The sequence below is a fragment of the Oncorhynchus keta genome, chromosome 17, assembly GCF_023373465.1.
Source record: "Oncorhynchus keta strain PuntledgeMale-10-30-2019 chromosome 17, Oket_V2, whole genome shotgun sequence".
Lineage (NCBI taxonomy): Eukaryota > Metazoa > Chordata > Actinopteri > Salmoniformes > Salmonidae > Oncorhynchus > Oncorhynchus keta.
The window spans coordinates 8,510,082-8,531,532 of NC_068437.1; the positions used below are offsets into that span (position 1 = coordinate 8,510,082).

The 21,451-nt window shown below is 43.0% G+C and overlaps 1 protein-coding gene across 2 annotated transcripts in view; it reads left to right on the forward strand.

Moving 5' to 3' along the window:
- The window catches only part of itga11b (integrin, alpha 11b), a 91,807-nt gene that overhangs the window by 35,518 nt on the left and 34,838 nt on the right, over positions 1–21,451 (forward strand). For both annotated transcript variants that reach the window (XM_052465394.1, XM_052465395.1), the window contains 8 exons: positions 9,695–9,804; positions 10,218–10,309; positions 10,414–10,528; positions 10,626–10,753; positions 11,524–11,672; positions 11,924–12,068; positions 12,343–12,508; positions 12,841–12,911. In XM_052465394.1, coding sequence (XP_052321354.1) covers positions 9,695–9,804; positions 10,218–10,309; positions 10,414–10,528; positions 10,626–10,753; positions 11,524–11,672; positions 11,924–12,068; positions 12,343–12,508; positions 12,841–12,911 — 976 coding nt within the window. The remainder of the gene's footprint in view (positions 1–9,694; positions 9,805–10,217; positions 10,310–10,413; positions 10,529–10,625; positions 10,754–11,523; positions 11,673–11,923; positions 12,069–12,342; positions 12,509–12,840; positions 12,912–21,451) is intronic.

A 21,451-nucleotide genomic window follows, 5' to 3' on the forward strand; every position in this document is an offset into this window, starting at 1 on the left:
AACACTAAAATAACACATCCTAGATCTGAATGAATGAAATATTCTTATTAAATACTTTTTTCTGTACATAGTTGAAAGTGCTGACAACAAAATCACACAAAAAATGATCAATGAAAATCAAATTTATCAACCCATGGAAGTCTGGATTTGGAGTCACACTCAAAATTAAAGTGGAAAACCACACCACAGGCTGATCCAACTTTGATGTAATGTCCTTAAAACAAGTCAAAATTAGGCTCAGTAGTATGTGTGGCCTCCACGTGCCTGTATGACCTCCCTACGACGCCTGGGCATGCTCCTGATGAGGTGGCGGATGGTCTCCTGAGGGATCTCCTCCCAGACCTGGACTAAAGCATCCGCCAACTCCTGGACAGTCTGTGGTGCAACGTCTCGTTGGTGGATGGAGCGAGATGATGATGATGTCCCAGATGTGCTCAATTGGATTCAGGGGAACGGGCGGGCCAGTCCATAGCATCAATGCCTTCCTCTTGCAGGAACTGCTGACACACTTCAGCCACATGCGGTCTAGCATTGTCTTGCATTAGGAGGAACCCAGGGCCAACCGCACCAGCATATGGTCTCACAAGGGGTCTGAGGATCTCAACTCGGTACCTAATGGCAGTCAGGCTACCTCTGGTGAGCACATGGAGGGCTGTGCGGCCCCCCAAAGAAACGCCACCCCACACCATGACTGACCCACCTGTCATGCTGGAGGATGTTATAGGCAACAGAACATTCTCCACGGCGTCTCCAGACTTTGTCACGTCTGTCACATGTGCTCAGTGTGAACCTGCTTTCATCTGTGAAGAGCACAGTGGCGAATTTGTCAATCTTGGTCTTCTCTGGCAAATGCCAAATGCCCTGCATGGTGTTGGGCTGTAAGCACAACCCCCACCCGTGGACGTCGGGCCCTCATACCACCATCATAGTATTTTTCTGACCGTTTGAGCAGACACATGCATATTTGTGGCCTGCTGGAGGTCATTTTGCAGGTCTCTGGCAGTGCTCCTCCTGCTCCTCCTTGCACAAAGGCGGAGGTAGCAGTCCTGCTGCTGGGTTGTTGCCCCCCCTACGGCCTCCTTCACGTCTCCTGATGTACTGGCCTGTCTCCTGGTAGCGCCTCCATGCTCTGGACACTACGCTGACAGACACAGCAAACCTTCTAGCCACAGTTCGCATTGATGTGCCATCCTGGATGAGCTGCACTACCTGAGCCACTTGTGTGGGTTGTAGACTCCGTCTCATGCTACCACTAGAGTGAAAGCACCGCCAGCATTCAAACGTGACCAAAACATCAGCCAGGAAGCATAGGAAGTGAGAAGTGGTCTGTGGTCACCACCTGCAGAACCACTCCTTTATTGGGGGTGTCTTGCTAATTGCCTATAATTTCCACCTGTTGTCTATTCCATTTGCACAACAGCATGTGACATTTATTGTCAATCAGTGTTGCTTCCTAAGTGGACAGTTTGATTTCACAGAAGTGTGATTGACTTGGAGTTACATTTTGTTGTTTAAGTGTTCCCTTTATTTGTTTGAGCAGTGTATATTCTGCTCTGGGAAGAGTCTTGGTGGTTCCAAACTTCTTCAATTTAAGAATGATGTTGGAGTTCTTCAATCCTGCAGACAATTTTTGGTACCCTTCCCCAGATCTGTGCAATCAGGGGAGAAGGGCCTTGTTCAGGGAGGTGACCAAGACCCGGATGGTCTCTCTGACAGAGCCCCAGAGTTCCTCTGTGGAGATGGGAGAGCTTTCCAGTAGGACAACCATCTTTGCAGCACTCCACCAATCAGGTCTTTACGGTGGAGTGACCAGACAAATGCCACTCCTCAGTAAAAGGCACATGACAGCCCGCTTGGAGTTTGCCAAAAGGCACCTAAAGGACTCTCAGACCATGAGAAACAAGATTATCTAGTCTGATGAAACCAAGATTGAACTCTTTGGCCTGAATGCCAAGCGTCACATCTGGAAGAAACCTGGCACCATCACTACGGTGAAGCATAGTGGTGGCAGCATCATGCTGTGGAGATGTTGTTCAGTGGCAGGGACTGGGAGACTAGTCAGGATTGAGGGAAAGATGATCTGTGTAAATACAGAGATATCCTTGATGAAAACATGCTCCAAAGCGCTCAGGACCTCAGACTGGGGGGAAGGTTCACCTTCAAACTGGATAACGACTAAGCTCAAAGCCAAGAAAATGCAGGAGTGGCTTTGGAACTAGTCTCTGAATGTCCTTGAGTGGCCTAGCCATAGCCCGGGCATGAACCCCATCGAACATCTCTAGAGAAACCTGAAAATAGCTGTGCAGCAACGCACTACCGTCTTTCCTATGTAACAAGGCCAAATGTAACATATCATACTAATTTGTGTCTCACAGATTTATGTTAAACTGAACAAAATTATAAACGTAACATGCAACAATTTCAACGATTTTACTGAGATACAGTTCATATAACGAAACCAGTCAATTGAAATAAATTCATTAGGCGCTAATCTATGGATTTCACATGGGAGGCCTGGGAGGCCCACCCACTCGTGAACCAGGCCCACCCACTGGGGGAGCCAGGCCCAGCCAATCAGAAGGAGTTTTTCCCCACAAAAGGTCTTTATTACATACAGAAATTCTCCCCAGTTGAATCATCTGTCCAGGTGGCTGTCTTAGACGATCCCAGAGGTGAAGAAGCCGGATGTGGAGATCTTGGGCTGGCGTGGTTACACGTGGTCTGCAGTTGTAAGGCCAGTTGGACATACTGCCAAATTCTCAAAAATGATTATTGGAGGCAGCTTATGATAGAGAAATGAACATTCAATTCTCTGGCAACAGCTCTGATGGATATTCCTCACTAACAGGGGTGTAAACAATTTTGTCCTCAAAATGAGATAAATTATCTTTTTGTGTGTATGGGACATTTCTGGGATTTTTTTATTTCAAAATATGGGACCAACACATTACATGTTGTGTTTCTATTTTTGTTCATTATATGTTAACTCTTGACGCCAGGCTGAAATTCCTTTCCTCTTAATGTCTGCTGTCAGTGAGGTATGAGTCTAGCCTGACAGAATATCACATCCCTCATCTTTATGGCTCTCAACTGCTGCTACTCTCCACAGGAATGGACTTGAAGTCCTTTACCGAAGTGAGCTTGTGGAAAGGAGCATGAATTAAATCCGTCTCCAGCTGGTTGTTTTTTGTTCAACTATTAATGTGATCAATTATCATTTGTAAACCTAACAGTTTTTAAAAGCTGCTAGCTTAACTTTTAGTCGGGCGTCTTGGATGAGAGGGTTTGACCGTCAAGATGGCCGAGATTGAGTAACGTTCCAGGTCTTCTTCCTGTTTCCAGACTGGAAGTGTTTTAGCCATGCGGAATATCTTGCGGTTCTTCCAGGATTGCCAAATATTTTGCCCTATGAAGTCACAGGTAAATAAGTGGAAAGTATTTTTGTTTGTCTAGCAACCTGTTCGCAAGTATCCCAGAGGCTTTTGATGACTCTGGAAAGAATGTGTTGTGGTCGTTTATTCCCAAGCCCCCTTCTGTGCATCCCATCACTGGCCGATTAGTAGGGGGAGAAAAACAAACTACACAGTGATACAGGAAGGGGTTGTTACTTCACAAGCAGAGCCTGGGGTGTATTTATTAGTCGGGATTCCGTTGCAAAAGGTTTTGTCTGTTGCAAAATGTTTTGCAACGGTAACCATTTACTCGAAAAGAAAAACGACTACACCCCAGGCTCTGCTTGTGAAGTAACAACCCCTTCCTTCCCGTATCACTGAGCAGTAAACGGTAAACGTTTTTGTTGCAAAACATTTTGCAACAAACTAAATGCTTTGCAACTGAATCTGACTCATGAATATATCCATAGTTTTCGATTTGAGCCTGGGGATCTTTGTAGAGGCAAAAAGTATGTGGAGTCAACTGGCGCATATTTCTTTTAGGCAGACATTACATTACGGGGCGGCGGGTAGCCTAATGATTTGAGCGTTGGAATAGTAACTGAAAGGTTGCAAGATCGAATCCCTGAGCTTACAAGATAAAAATCTGTTGTTCTCCCCCTGAACAAGGCAGTTAACCCACTGTTCCTAGGCTGTCATTGAATATAAGAATGTGTTCATAACAGACTTGCCTAGTTAAATAAAGGTAAAAACAATATACATGTTTAATGCTTTGAAATGTATTTGGCCCTTATTAAACGGCCCAGAGGAACATATGCAAACTTGTTTCCTCGATATTTACCTCTGGGGAATTTACACCAAGCATCACATTCAAACCTTAATGGCCTCTGGCTTTTATATATGAATCGTTGCCATTCAAATGTGAGGGTGTTGTGTATCACAGCCAAATACCATTGGCCGTTAACGCTCTCCTAGTCATCTGTGTATCCAGCTGTCAGCTCCCACATTCTCTGCTACCTCAGATGAGAAGCCAAAGGGATCAGAGCATTGCGTAATGGGGTCAGACGCCTTTGACCTTTGAGTCAAAGGGAAGGTCACGCTAAGAGGTGGCAGATGTTTGCAGGGCTGCGTGAATCTGTTTGTTTAGTCTGTTTGTTCCTTTGATCTTTGTGTTTGATTTTGGTCTGTGACTTGGCGGGTGGACTGCAAACTACGGGCAGAACTTAACTCGTGCCTACACGTTAGAAAATTATTTCTTAAAACTTTGCTCATGGGAGATTGCCTGCACCTTCGTGTTAAAACAAACTTGCTTGCAACTAAAACCTCACAAGAATAAACCAGCAGAGCGGTAGACTACAAAGCAAGATCAAGGAGTTAGCCAACTAATTTGCAAGAATATTCTGAAATAACTTCAACATTTAAAAAAATATAAGCTTTTTTTTATGAACTTTTCCACATTTTGTTACATTACAGCCTTATTCTAAACTGGACAAAATAAATGTTTTTCCTCATCAATCTACAGTACACACAATACCCCCTAATGACGAAGCAAAACCTATTTACATAATTATTCAGACCCTTTGCTATCAGACTGGAAATTGACCTCAGGTATATCTTGTTTCCATTGATCATCCTTGAGAAGTTTCTACGACTTGTTTGGAGTCTGCCTGTGGTATTTCAATTGATATGACATGATTTGTAAAGGCACACACCTGTATATATAAGTTCCCACAGTTGACATTGCATGACAGAGCAAAAACCAAGCCACGAGGTCAAAGAAAGTGTACGTAGAGCTCCAAGACAGGATTGTGTTCGAGTCACAGATCTGGGGAAGGGTACCAAAAAAATGTCTGCAGCATTGAAGGTCCCCAAGAACACAGTGGCCTCCATCATTCTTAAATGGAAGAAGTTTGGAACCACCAAGATTCTTCCTAGAGCTGGCCACCCGGCAGAACTGAGCAGTCGGGGGAGAAGGGCCTTCGTCAAGGAGGTGACCAAGAACCCGATGGTCACTCTGACAGAGCTCCAGAGTTCCTCTGTGGAGATGGGAGAACCTTCCAGAAGGACAACCATCTCTGCAGCACTCCACCAATCAGGCCTTTATGTTAGAGTGACCAGATGGAAGCCACTCCTCAATAAAAGTTAGATGGCAGCCTGCATGGAGTTTGACAAAAGGCACCTAAGGAGTCTCAGACAATTAGAAACAAGAGTCTCTAGTCTGATGAAACCAAGATTGAACTCTTTGGCCTGATTGCCAAGCGTCACGTCTGGAGGAAACCTGGCACCATCCCTACTGTGAAGCAGGACAACGACTCTAAGCACAGGACCAATACAATGCAGGAGTGGCTTCGGGACAAGTCTCTGAATGTCCTTGAAAGGCCCAGACGGAGTCCAGACATGAACCCAATTGAACATCTCTGGATAGACCTGAAAATAGCTGTGCAGAGACGCTCCCCATCCAACCTGGCAGAGCTTGTGTGGACCGGCAGAGAAGAATGGGAGAAACTCCTCAAATACAGGTGTGTCAAGCTTGTATCGTCATACCCAATAAGACTAAAGGCTGTAATCACCCCCAAAGGTGCTTCAAGAAAATACTGAGTAAAGGTTCTGAAAACTTATGTAAATGTTACATTTCAGTTTTTCTTTTGCTTTGCCATTATGGGGTAATGTGTGTAGATTGATGAGGATTTTTTCAAATCCTTTTTAGAATAAGGCTGTAATGTAACAAAATGTGGAAAACGTCAAGGGGTCCTCATACTTTCCGAATGCACTGTATATATATTTGGCTTTCTTGATGAACCAAACAAGAAATCAACTGTTTCTGGTTGTTTGTAAAAGTTAGCTTGCTAACTCATTGATCCTACTTTGTAGCATACCCTTCAGTTGAGCTCATGTTGTTAGTGTGTCAAATGAGTCTGACACCAGACAGCTGCGTGTAGGTTCTCCACTCCCGCCTCCAATGAAATATCGACATATCAGGAACATAAATACATCGCCAGACTGCCTATCAATCTAAAATACTTTTTGTAAGTACAGTTGAAGTCGGACGTTTACATAAACCTTAGCCAAATACATTTAACCTCCGTTTTTCACAATTCCTGACATTTAATCCTAGTACAAATTCCCTGTCTTCGGTCAGTTAGGATCAACACTTTATTTTAAGAATGTGAAATGTCAGAAAAGTAGTAGAGAGAATGATTTATTTCAGCTTTATTTTCTTTCCTCACATTCACAGTGGGTCAGAAGTTTACATACACTCAATTAGTATTTGGTAGCATTGCCTTTAAATTGTTTAACTTGGGTCAAACGTTTCGGGTAGCCTTCCACAAGCTTTCCACAATAAGTTGCGTATATTTTGGCCCATTCCACCTGCCATATCTGGTGTAACTGAGTCAGGTTTGTAGGGGTCCTTGCTCGCACACGCTTTTCCAGATCTGCCCACAAATTTTCTAAAGGATTGATGTCAGGGCTTTGTGATGGCCAAGCCAATACCTTGACTTTGTTGTCCTTAAGCCACAAATTTGGAAGCATGCTTGGGGTCATTGTCCATTTGGAAGACCCATTTGCAACCAAGCTTTAACTTCCTGACTGATGTCTTGAGATGTTGCTTCAATATATCCACATACTTTTCCCTCCTCATGATGCCATCTATTTTGTGAAGTGCACCAGTCCCTCCCGCAGCAAAGCACCCCCACAACATGATGCTGCCACCCTCGTGCTTCACAGTTGGGATGGTGTTCTTTGGCTTGCAAGCCTCCATCTTTTTCCTCCAAACATAATGATGGTCATTATGGCCAAACAGTTATATTTTTGTTTCATCAGACCAGAGGACATTTCTCCAAAAAGTATGATCTTTGTCCCCTTGTGCGGCTGCAAACCGTAGTCTGGGTTTTTATTGGCAGTTTAGGCACAGTGGCTTCTTCCTTGCTGAGTGGCCTTTCAGGTTTTGTCGATATAGGACTTGTTTTACTGTGAATATAGATACCTTAGTACCTGTTTCCTCCAGCATCTTCACAAGGTCCTTTGCTGTTGTTCGGGGATTGATTTGCACTTTTTGCACCAAAGTACGTTCATCTCTAGGAGACAGAACGCATCTCCTTCCTGAGCGGTATGATGGCTGCGTGGTCCCATGATGTTTATACTTGAGTACTATTGTTTGTACAGATGAACGTGGTACCTTCAGGCGTTTGGAAATTGCTCCCAAGGATGAACCAGACTTGTGGAGGTCTACAATTATTTTTTCTGAGGTCTTTGCTGATTTATTTAGATTTTGCCATGATGTCAAGCAAAGAGGCACTGAGTTTGAAGGTAGGCCTTGAAATACATCCACAGGTACACCTCCAATTGACTCAAATGATGTCAATTAGTCTATCAGAAGCTTCTAAAGCCATGACATAATTTGATGGAATTTTCCAAGCTGTTTAAAGGCACAGTCGACTTCGTGTATGTAAACTTCTGACCCACCGGAATTGTGAAACGGTGAATTATAAGTGAAATAATATGTCGGTAAACAATTGTTGGAAAAAATGACTTGTGTCATGCACAAAGTAGATGTCCTAACCGACTTGCCCAAACTATAGTTTGTTAACAAGAAATTTGTGGAGTGGCTGAAAAACTAGTTTTAATGACTTCAACCTAAGTGTATGTAAACTTACGACTCTTAAATGACAACATAATTAGAATATCACATTTCAGGTAAGACCCAAATGCATACTGTGTCGAAGTAACATTATTTATTACAGCAACAGGGGCAGGCAGGCTCAGGGTCAGGTCAGGCAGAGTTTGGTAATCAAGAGTAGGGGCAAAGGTACAGGATGGCAGGCAGGCTCAGGGTCAGGCAGGCGGGCACAGAGTCAGGACGGGCAAGGGTCAAAACCAGGAGTGTGAGAAAAAGAGAGACTAGGGAGAGACCAGGGAAAAGCAGGAGTTGGGAATTTACAAGTTGTGAAATCGAGAAATGCTGATTAGCTAATGGACGACAACCTGCGTAAACCAGCGACTAAAAGTACAGCTATCATGCTTGTAAATAGATTATAGTGTTCAAAGGACATATTAATACCACAGAGATGTGAACTACTCACACTGCATGAGTGAAACGTACGGGGGGGAATGCGGATTCATTACTGTATACAAAAACACAGATCCATTATGCAGGCTGAGGGTTTGGATGTAGTTTCCCATCACTCCCCAGACCATTTGATCTGAATGTTAAATAAATGAGCAGATTGCTGGTTAGGTCTTCTTCGGTATGGCATCAAACTCCAACGTGATTCAGGCATTTCCCAAGCACCATTTTGCCCAAGGCCCCATTGAGCACTATTACCCTCTCCTTTTGACACTAATGACTCGGTTCTAACTTTAATAACAGGCTCACCACTGATTGTTTTAGCAGGTCCTCTGGAAATTGGCTGGAATACCAGTAGATAAGGCCTTCTTGTCTCTGGCTGTCATACTGTAGGTTTAAATACCGCTGAAGTGTGGACTCCAGGAGACTCCATCTTATGTTTGTAATAATGGTAATATTTATAGTAAACGCCTGAGGTTGACAGGGCAAATGGCCTCCACGCCTCTCACTGAATTAGTACTTCACCCCACTGTCCGCTGTCTATTCTCTCTTGTTGACATATAAAATATTTGCCTTCATCCTTTGCTGTTTTAGTCATTCCAGGCTCTATTTCAATTTGTCTTTCCTTGATTCCTTGCATCCTATCTCCTTGCGTCAGTTCAAAACTAATAAAACAGTCTCAGCCACAAGGGCTAACCGCTTTCCAGGCTGTGTTCAACCTGTCAAGGAAACCTTGCTAACTTGGTAGCTAGTTAGCAGCTAGGCTAGCTCCTACGCCAATTAGCTCTTCAAACTGTATGGTCTGTTTTTGTACCAGTACATTCCAGTACACGGAGCCATCTTAGAATTGATGATAAAGCATGACCAGCTAGACCATGCTGGACCAGTATACCAGCATCACCAGCATAAGCTGGTATGCATCCAAAACACAGTGAAGGGCGGTCAACAGTGTCCTAAACACAGCGAAGGCGGGTCACTAGTGTCCAAAACACTGCGAAGGCTGGTCACCAGTGCCCAAATCACAGCGAAGGCTGGTCACCAGAAAACCAACATAACCAGCCAGACCATGCTGGTCAGAACAGCTGGACCAGCTTTACCAGCATCCTTTCAGAACTGACCAGCATAGACCATCTTGAAATTTATGATGGTCTATGCTGTTTTTTTCAGCAGGGTATTCTCTCTTTTTGACGTAGAAATGAAGATCAGTCCTCATCCTTTGTTGTTTTTGTCATTCCAGGCTACTAGTTGGAGCTCCCTTTGAAACCAGTGGCCAACACCAAACAGGCGATATATACAAATGCCCGATGGACACCAGTCCCAACACCAACTGCACTAGACTCAACCTAGGTATGGCTGAATGAGATAGATAGATTCCATACGGAACTGTTCTCCCTCCAAATCACAGCACACCTTCGCATACTTTGAAGAATATGATTCCCTCCAGAAGCTGGCTCTCCGACCAGGTGTTCAGTTGGATTAGAAACACCTGGCAGGATTGTGTGCTGTAGATTGAGATCTCACATTGTTGACTCAAGTCCAACTCATGCAGAGGAAACTCTACACCCTGTTATGCCCAGTGGGAGTTATGCATGATGGACAGTTACAGTATGAATTACCCATATAGGCCACCCGATGATGCATTAAACATAGTATCGTAGCATCAGCTTGACTGTGATTTCATTGATATTGTTGAATTTGTCTAATGTCAATGCAATTTTTTAAATTTTATTTCTTTATCTGCTTTCATTAATTCCTTCAAGGAAAGGTATCCCTGAACAATGTGTCAGAGCGCAAGGACAAAATGAGGCTGGGCATGACACTGACCTCCAACCCTAAGGACAACAGCTTTGTGGTGGGTGTCAATTGATCTTGACTGTTGAAAATATTAAATTGAGATTTACTGTGGTCTGTGTTTAACCCAATTGAAGGTGGTTCATCAATGGCTTTGTGTTCCAGACCTGTGGTCCTCTGTGGTCGTACGAATGTGGAAGCTCCTACTACAGCACAGGCATCTGCTCCAGGGTTAACGAAAGCTTCAAGTTCTCCAAAACCATCTCGCCGGCCTTTCAGAGTAAAGAAAATCTACAATTCACTCACATACACCTCATAAGACAATGGCTTCCGAGAGTTACTCACTGTTACAGACCGTTTCCAATTGCTTCTTCCAGGGTGCGAGACCTACATGGACATAATGATTGTCCTGGACGGGTCCAACTCCATCTACCCCTGGTATGAGGTGCAGGACTTCCTCATCAACATTCTGCAGAAGTTCTACATTGGGCCAGGTCAGATCCAGGTGTGTTATCTGAGATTCTGATCTGATTCTGATAGACAAGTATGTGTACCTGAATGTGTATTATTCTGTGGCCAGTGAGTGTATATAGTCATGTCCAAAATTATGGTGTGCCTTCCAGCAAGACAATAACCCCAAGTACACATCAATATCCACAAAGAAATGGTTAATTGACCAAAAAAATCTAAATATTTGCAATGACCATCTTAGTCTCCGAACCCCATTGAAAACCTGTGGTTTGAATTGAAGAGGGCAGTCTGTAAGCACAGAAGAAGGATATCAAGGATCTGGAAAGATTCTGTTTGGAGGAATGGTCTGAGATCTTCCCCGTGTGTTCTCCAATCTCATAAAATATTTTAGAAAAAGGCTCAGTGTCGTTATCCTCGCAAGGGCAGGGTGCTGGAGAATTGAAAACAGAGGTGCAAATAAACAGGGGCCCCTATTTCTTTTATGACTTGTTAAAAAAAATCTTTATTTTTTTCTAAAATAATTTTCACACAAAAATGTACATACAATATAGCTCAAGATTTGTATTATTTATTTCATATAGTATTTTTTGCTCATCTTTATAAAGGATGCAAATAACTGTGGACCTGACTGCATGTGTGGGAGCCAGTATCTCTACGTTCTGTGTGGAAGTTGTACCCATAGGCACAGACCTAGTATCATTTTTATCTTCCTCAAATCCTAACGTTAACCATCAATGTGGAAAATACTATGCTGCCTTTAGATCAGCACCCAGGGGCAAGTGAATCACACTCCTATCTCTACAGGTTGGAGTGGTGCAGTATGGGTCGAGGGTGGTCCATGAGTTCACCCTGAATGACTTTCGCTCTGTGGAGGAGGTGGTAGAAGCAGCCAAGACCATCGACCAACGTGGAGGGGAGGAGACACGCACGGCCCTGGGCATCAATGTGGCACGGTATGGAGAGCTGCTGAACACTGGTCATAACTCTCACCCTAATCCCAAGTTTCTCAGTATCATTTTCCATAGTAGTGCCTTACGAAACAGGGGGTAAAATAAAGCACTTTGTTGCTGAATTGGTTGCGCAGTGTGTTGAGGTGAAGTTGCTAATGCTGTTTATCCATAATGATTGATTGGCTAACTAACCGATAGTTACTCATAACGGTTAATGAGTTGACTGAAGAAAAAAAAACTGTATTCACTCAAAGGACGGAGGGATTTAAACGGGGAGGTCGGAAAGGGGCTAAGAAAGTGATGCTCGTGATCACGGATGGTGAATCCCACGACAGCCCTGACCTGCAGAAGGCCATGGAGGACACTGAGGCGGACAACATCACCATGTATGCCATCGCTGTGAGTCAGTCTGTCCCTTTTTATATTCCCCTGGGAACACTGTAATCCCATTCTCTGTTCCTTCTGCCACGTCTTGGTCTATCACTTACATGTTATACCGTTTCCATATCCTGTGCTTGAATTGATATTCTCTATTTTTTTTAGAGCATCTGCCTACTATTCTATCAATGTTCTATAGCATTTATCAGATCATGTGCCTAGTATTCTTTTGACGTTCTATGGTATTTCCTATATCCTCTGTTTGGTATTGACATTGCATGTTATGTACCACCAGGTATTGGGCTACTACAATCGGCGCGGGATAAACCCAGAGGCCTTCTTGAAAGAGATCAAATATATCGCCAGCGATCCTGACGACAAACACTTCTTCAATGTGACTGATGAGTCGGCGCTAAAGGACATAGTGGATGCCCTGGGAGAGAGGATCTTCAGTCTCGAGGGTATTTTCCTTTAATGACCCTTTAGTTTCATCAAGTGTTCAAGGGATTGTAATCTCAGAAACACCCAGAGATACATTTTGCATGTGTTAGCTAGGCTAGCTAGCTGCATTTACTTCTGGGGTGGACGTGCCTGAATCTGAAGAACGTTTAACATTCTGCAACAGATGTTTTTTTTTTTTTTTTTAATGAAAATCTGTCTCTAGAGATGAATGGAATTGTGAAGTTTATAAGGTGGGAATATAGAACAATTCTGGAGGACTCCATTGTAGCAGACTGCAATGATCATTCTAATGAAGTGTGTGGACTAGCTGTCACTTCACTGTTCTCCACAGGAGTGAACCCTAACGGGACGGGGTTCGGTCTGCAGATGTCTCAGGCAGGCTTCTCATCACACATAGTGGAGGTGAGTCTGAAATAAGTCACCACATGAGTCTAACCTGGGATCTGGTTTTATACTCACTGACTCTCCCTCTCACACTTTATTGGAATAGTGGTTTTACAGGTTCTTCCTTCCAAAAAGGTGGAGTGTTTTTTTTTCAAGGTGGGTAAAAGGGCTGTTACAGTGATGGTATGAACACACCTGCGGTCATGAGTAGTGAGTAGTAGTAGTAGTCAAATTCCACGTGACTGTTGAGTCATGGTAACTAGGCTATCAATTACACAGCAAACTAGCAGCATACTGTATATTTAGCTATCTAAGTAATGCATTTTGAGTTTCCACTTACTGAGATGGTGAATTAGCCCAGATACATATTTTATATATTTTACCAATAAGATGTACCTTCTGTTGGTGCGTGCAAATACGAGTGCATATGTCATTTCAACTCAACATTGTGGTTCCATTAAGAATAAAATCAAATAAATCTTATTCATAATGAATTAATGGTGCATGTTGGGAGCAGGTAATTTTCCCAACACACTTATAACATTCGTATTTCATCAACACTGTCCAGTACATGCATATTAAGTTTATAATATCGTTCAGATTAATATAATGATTATTTAATGTGATGTTTAATGACATAGGGTAAAGAAAACTACATATACCATAGCACCCTCTTGAACTGATGCATATTTTCCTGCTTTCTTTAGCGCTGAGTGGACTCAGGTTTTAAATGTCAATTTGTTAAGTTAGAACGCAGGTGAAATCTATTAAAACACAGATTTTTGGAGGATCTGAGATTTGAACATTTAGAAGTCTGATCTGAATGATGAGGATAAATTGTGATGGGAATTAGAGGTCCCGTTAAGAAATGGTCCCAGGGCTTCCCACCTGATATACACTTTACAGTGCATTCGGAAAGTATTCAGACTTCTTGACTTTTTCCAAATTTCCTTACGTTACAGCCTCAGGTGCTTGTATTGAATTGCTCTTTATTATGCTACTACTATTTTATCTGAACGTTGTGATATACAGTACCAGTCAAAAGTTTCGACACATCTTAATCCCAAAAGTGATTAAATAGTTTTTTCCCCCTCATGAAACTACACACAATACCCCATAATGACGAAGCAAAAACTGTTTTTTAGAAAGTTTTGCAAAACAGAAATATCACGTTTACTTAAGTATTCAGACCCTTTAGTCAGTACTTTGTTGAAAAACATTTGGCAGGGGTTTCCCGAGTGGCGCAGCAGTCTAAGAAACAATCACCCACAAAATACGCAAAGAATATGGCTGCCTAAATATGGCTCCCAATCAGAGACAACGATAAACACCCACCTCTGATTGAGAACCAATCCAGGCAACCATAGACTTACATAGACACCTAAAATAACACAACCCCATAAATCTACAAAAACCCCTAGACAAGACAAACACATAAATCACCCATGTCACACCCTGGCCTAACCAAAATAATAAAGAAAACAAAGTTAACTAAGGCCAGGGCGTGACAGTACCCCCCCCCAAAGGTGCGGACTCCCGGCCGCACACCTAAACCCATAGGGGAGGTTCTGGGTGGGCATCTGTCCACGGTGGCGGCTCTGGCGCAGGACGTGGAACCCACTCCACCATAGTCTTTGTCCGCTTTAGTCTCTTCCTAGGAACGCCGACCCTTGCCGCCGACCTAGGATTGGCAACCCTACTAAATGGCCCCACTGGACTGAAAGGCAGCTCCGGACTGAGGTAGCTCAGGACTGAGGGGTAGCACAGGGCTGAGGGGTAGCTCAGGACTGAGGGGTAGCTCAGGACTGAGGGGTAGCTCAGGCTGGTTGACAGCTCTGGCAGCTTCTGGCTAAATGGCGGCTCTGGCAGATCCTGGCTGAATGGCGGCTCTGGCGGATCCTGGCTGTATGACTGGCGGCTCCGGCTCTGGCGGAGCTGCCACTGGAGGAAGCTGATGCGTGGAGGTGGTACTGGATAGACCAGACCGTGCAGGCGCACTGGAGCTCTTGAGCACCGCGCCTGCCCAACCTTACCTGGTTGAATGCTCCCGTTTGCCCTGCCAGTGCGGCGAGGTGGAATAGCCCGCACTGGGCTGTGCAGGCGAACCGGGGACACCATGTGTAAGGCTGGTGCCATGTACGCCGGCCCAAGGAGACGCGCTGGAGACCAGATGCGTAGAGCCGGCTTCATGGCACTTGGCTCGATGCCCACTCTAGCCCGGCCGATACGAGGAGCTGGTATGTACCGCACCGGGCTATGCACCCGCACTGGGGACACCGTGCGCTCCACAGCATAACACAGTGCCTGCCTGGTCTCTCTCGCTCTCCGGTAAGCACAGGAAGTTGGAGCAGGTCTCCTACCTGGCTTGCACTGCTCCTGCTGCCGCCACTTCTCCTGCTGCACCTTGGGGCTTGCACTGCTCCTGCTGCCGACACCTTGGGGCGGCTACACTCCCCTGGCTTTGCCCAGGGTCCTCTCCCGTCGAGGATTTCCTCCCACATCCAGAAGTCCTGATTGCACTGCTCCTGCTGGCGCTGCCTGTCACCACGCCGCTTGGTCCTGTAGTGGTGGGTGATTCTGTCACGGCAGATTTCCTCCTCTTCCTCTGAAGAGGTGAAACAAGGATCGGACCAATACGCAGCGTGGTAAGTATCCACGGTTTTAATAGGAACACTCAACATGAACATAAATACAAAAAACAATAAACGTGAACTAACCCGAAACAGTCCCGTGTGGCACAAACACTGACACAGGAAACCATCACCCACAAAATACCCAAAGATTATGGCTGCCTAAATATGGCTCCCAATCAGAGACAACGATAAACACCTGCCTGTGATTGAGAACCAATCCAGGCAACCATAGACTTACCTAGACACCTAAAAGAACACAACCCCATAAATCTACCTAAAAACCCTAGACAAGACTAAACACATAAATCACCCATGTCACACCCTGGCCTAACCAAAATAATAAAGAAAACAAAGATAACTAAGGCCAGGGCCTGACATTAGGCTATAACTAGCAATGCAAATGGCTCTGAGATATGAATAATATTACTACAAAGACCATACACGTAACGTCAGCTAGCTAACAGTACGCTTTAACTTTCCCATTGTTCCTCGACTGTAGTGTACAATATACCATGTTCTAGCTCCGAGTCTCTACTTTTATTCAACAATGTCAAATTTTGCTACATATTTTGCTACATAAGATCGAATCAAGTCGTCAGTCACATATTACTGAGTACCACTGTCCATATTTTCAAGCATAGTCGTGGCTGCATCATGTAATGGGTATGATTGTAATTGTTTGGGATTGGGGAGTTTCTCGGGATAAAAAGGAAATGGAATAAAGCTAAGCACAGATGAAAACCTGGTTGTCTGCTTTCCACCAGACACTGGATAATGAATTCACCTTGCAGCAGGACCTGGTAGTTGCTTACCAAGAAGACAGTGAATGTTCCTGAATTACAGGGTAACCCTGTAAGTTTTTAAATCTACTTGGAAATGTATAGCAAGACTTTTGAATGGTTGTCTAGCAACGATCAACAACCAATTTGACAGAGCTTGAATAATTTTGAAAAGAATGATGAGCAAATGTTGCACAATCCAGATGTGCAAAGCTCTTAGAGACTAACCCAGAAAGACTCTCAGCTGTTATCGCTGCCAAAGGTGCTTCTACAAAGTGATGACTTATGACTTAAATACTTATGTAAATGAACTATTTCTGTATTTAATTTTCAATAAATTAGCAAAAATGTCTAAAAACATGTTTTCACTTTGTCATTATGGGGTGTTGTGTATTGATGGGGGAGAATGTATTTTGTATCCATTTTGAATTCAGGGTGTAACAACAATATGTGGAATAATTCAAGGGGTATGAATACTTTCTGAAGGCACTCTATGTAAATAATATGTACATTTTTCTGCATATGTGTAAGCATACCTCTTGGGCTGTCTGTATCCTCCTGACTTGCGTTTCTTTTTTTTTTCATGAATATATGGGTAATATATTGAAATGAATGTGAGGCTTTTACATTTAGTTATTGCTTGCTTTTCTAAAGTCTACCAACCTTGCCAGCAGTCATGCCAGCTAAGATAGTCAGACAAGCTAGCTACTCGAACTTGCTCTATAGCCTGAAATGGCTTATTGACAGCTAGTTATGAAGTTGGGTGTTTGGAAACCTATCTGGCTAGCTAAAGCCAACTTCATAAAATTGCTAGTTGGCTAGTAGTATACAGAGAAACAACAACAACAATCAAATGAATCTGTGCCCCCTATTGGCATGACGCCTCTGGTTGGGAGCTAACTGCTGTAGCCTACCTGACAGATATTCATGCCATGTCCATGTTGCACTGCATCATTTAGGCTACAGTATTTACAATGATTTGAATACGCCAACAACATCCATTCTATTTTCACCTTATATAAGTGTTCTGCTGTTCTGACATATGCAACATTGCAGTTGCATTAATGACAAGTAGCCAGGGCTCGAAATGAAGGGCTTATCTTTTTATTTTATTTTAAATAAGTCTGTGACGGTTCAAAACAGACTCTGGGACAGTTCTGGGATGCTAGATCCAAAGTTCCTACATCCACTGTAAATCCCCAAATTTTGAAATAACGAAACTGATAGAACAAATTGGAAAGTTTATGCTGATAAACTATTATTTATTTCTTCACATTATAAGCAGCAATGCGCACACAAGAATAAGCTCACATTTACTAAAATGCAAGTAGCGGGGAAAACACTATTGCTCATCGGACATGCCAATGGCAGAGATGGAAGTAAATATCCATAAAAAAATGTTGAAAGAGGGGACATCTAAAGATGCAAAAATATATCGGTTGCTAATATGACTAGGATTGTGCCTTTGGCTGCTGAAAGAAAGTTGGTTTGAAAACCAACAGTGAACAGAAGAGAAATGTTGGTTTCAATGGCATAAGGCTAGGAGGAAGTGTTCATAAAACAATTCCATGGTTGGATTTTGGCTAGGCTACTTTGAAGCAATATGCATCATTAGGACTATATGAAGTAAAACGTCCAGATTTCAAGCTATTTATGGTTTCAAAATGCTGACAGATCGCAAAGTGGCAATGTGCTGTACACAACAGGCACTGGCCTTTGTCTTCGCTGTTGTGACCATTTGATCTGAACATGTATGTTGACAGAATCAAACCTTAAAGGGCAATTCCACCACTTTTCAACCTCAAATTCCTAACCTCAGCACCATACCAGTGTCTACATGTGTAAAAACAGCGCTTTTCTATGATCTGTGGTTAAAAAGAGAAAGGCCCTGAAAAATGCTTCTCTGTGACATCACAGGGTAGGATTAAAAGTACAAAACAGAGATTTTCAAAACCTGCAAAGAGTTTCTAGCTAAAGGGAGGTTATTGTCTTGCTCCCAACGTCACCGCGAATATCAAGTGTTTGAAAATCACTGTTTTTACAATGTTGTAACTTTTGATGATGTCATTGGATATAACTTTATATATTTTTTCTACTAAAACGTAGGAATGCGCCGCTTCATATATGTTAACACTCGGGATGGGCACGCATATTCAAATAAGCGAACAGACGTTAGTATTCGAATATTTGCGAGAGTATTCATTTTTGAAAAACATTTATCATAGGCCTATTTTAACAATGAAAGGCTTTGTCTAAATGATATTAAATGATCTTTGTGACATTGCTACACATAAGGATATACCATGACATTTTAAATTCTTAACAAAAAAACAAAAAAACTTTTAAATGTAGGTTTATGACTTGCACAACATAAAAATACATCCTTTAATATAGCCCACATGGGTTTCATGCGTTTTAGTTGTTATTGTGGGCCAATGAAAGTGGCACTGTCTACAGTCAGTGCCTCCATGTGTAGCAAGCAATTTGGGAGCTGTCTAATCAATGCAACATGTAATGAAAATGATGGAATTAAGTTAATTAAATGAGAAGGAGTTGGTTACAATGACGAGCAAACATCAATTAGGCTATTCTTTAATCTGCATGGAATTGTTGTAGACAAGAATGGGAAGCTGAGCAAAATAGCCATAAATAGTCTAGGTAACTAGCTAGCTAGCTCGCTGGCTAGCATAGCTGGCTATCTTAGCTAGCTTATTTACATCGATTTGTTGCAGTCATTCATGTGTACTTCCAGATGGGATGATAAGATAACCTGTGGAATGTACAACTTTGTCTAACTAGTGTGAGTCTATGTGGCTGGTCTCTCTCCCTCACTCACTCACTCACCGGCCCCTGCCCACCCACTGTGGGGACCACCATTGTACTGGGGAAGCAACGTTTTGGAACGTTCAGATAGAAATATGCTATGTAGAACAAACATGCATCTCTGACATGCAGAATATGGAATCACGTCAGCTCTATTTTTGGTATTTCTGTCTGCAACGTTCAAGAACGTTTTCGTACTAAACATGGCCCAGGTGTGAATTGCAAGTAGGGCCATGGGGAGGTTGCATTCCAATGAGTTGTGTCCAGGGCTGAACGGAACCTAATCTGTTGTATTTATACACCGCTTTAAAGATCTCTTGGGAAGACTACATTACCCAGGTGGGAGGTGTATGTTGGTGAAAGATGATGGGTGGTAGATGATGAATGTGAGCTACTTCTAAGGAGCTCATATTATTGTTCATATTAGCATGGAACACGGCACTGTGGATACTGGAGAAAGCATTAACCGTCTCTGGGAAAAATTATATATTCATCAACGCATTGTTGGATTCTAGGCACAGGGGCAATTTGAGAATGAGATGATGATAACGTTGTGGAAAGTATTTTTTGTTGGCGGAGGGAGGGGTGGGGTGGGTGGGACTTTAAGAGGAAAACAGGCAAGAGAGTACAGATGGTTTAGTTGAATGCAGAGCTTGCCAGCTAAACACATGCATACACAGACAGACAGACAGACAGACAGACAGACAGACAGACAGACAGACAGACAGACAGACAGACAGACAGACAGACAGACAGACAGACAGACAGACAGACAGACAGACAGACAGACATTAACACACACAGCATACACATTAACACGGATACACACTGATCAACAAGCTCACACGACACAGACACACCAAATATTTTGAGATTGCCCTATTGTGATGGAATTTATTTGCTCATAGTTTGAAATCCTAATATCTTTAGGGGATTATTAGTTGAAGTCATTTAATATAGTACAAGTCAAAATAATATGGAAAGATTTGTTCAGGTCATTGGTTGTGTTGGCTGACATTGCCGCACTACTGACATGAGTGATTTAGGGTTTTACCTCTTGCATCCCAAATCCCAGTCTTCAGGGATCTCTCCAGGTATCAGTTTTATGTATCATCTCACTTTTGTTTGTCTCCTCAATCCTCATTTGTCTCTACGTTGGCCATTTGAATGCTGTTCCCTCATATCAGGGCAGGGAAGCACACTGTCCATATCGCAACGTGTGGCTGTGCCTGAAAACAGTACCCTACCGGTTTCATTTTGTTTGTTGTCAGTGACTCTTTGTGAGATTCCCTTCTGTTTGAGCGTCATTTTTGGTTTTCTTGCTAGGGGAACGTAACACTGTCAAATCCTTTCTTCCCCCGTCATCCTTGTTTCCTCAGTCCTTCTCAAAGCTCATTGGAAAAGGATATCCGAGGGATGTACCTTGGATTCTCTCCTTCAATGCACTTTGAGAAGAAACGAGGAAACAAGAATGGATGAAATAAGGATGTAACCTTTTCAAAAACAGTCGCCTGCAACCCACCTTGAACCTCATATGGCTACTTCCTCCAACCACTTTTCCACACTGGTATGGCCAACACTCAGGTTTTTTCACACTTGGTCCCTTTCAGACAATTTTTGTTACCTCAGTGCAGTTCACTTAATATTGTGTCCAGTGTAAACACTCCAAAGGAACTCAGACCCCTCAAAAGAGCCCCCAAAGCAAACACGACTGAGAGGTGGTCTGAGTTTGGTTCCCTTTAATTCCTTGGTCCGGTTCCCTTTTTTTAGGGCAACGTGAACACTACGCCCCCATGTTCACTTGTTATTATTCCCTCACCACACACTAGAATACTGCAACACCGTTTCACCTGCCATAACCCCTCACATTGGTGCCACAAAAGAGAAGATGATGATGCGCAGGTTCGCAGAAAATAACGTGTGCTGTTCTTGGATATTGATTAGCGATTGTCAATGATGCACAGAAATGCCAAAATATGTGTGGAGTTTTTAGTTCAGATTATTTGTTTGCAATATGTGATCTATAAAGAGAGCTTCATAAGCTGTTTATTCGCTTGTGGGGTTTGAATGGTGTGAGAAGACAACAAAATATTTGATGAGAATCCCAACATGGGATATAAAATCAATTCTAGCCCTTAAAGGGGCAGTAGCCGACATTGGGTGTGCAATTTTCAATTAAAGCATTATTTAATCGGCAGCTGTTCTTCTGCTATTTATCCTGTTTAAGATAATATTTACATGTTAATATTATCTTTTGATTACAATGTTTATGTCTCATCTTTTAACTAAATGCAATCTATTAGCTTCCAAAATGTAAGTAGGT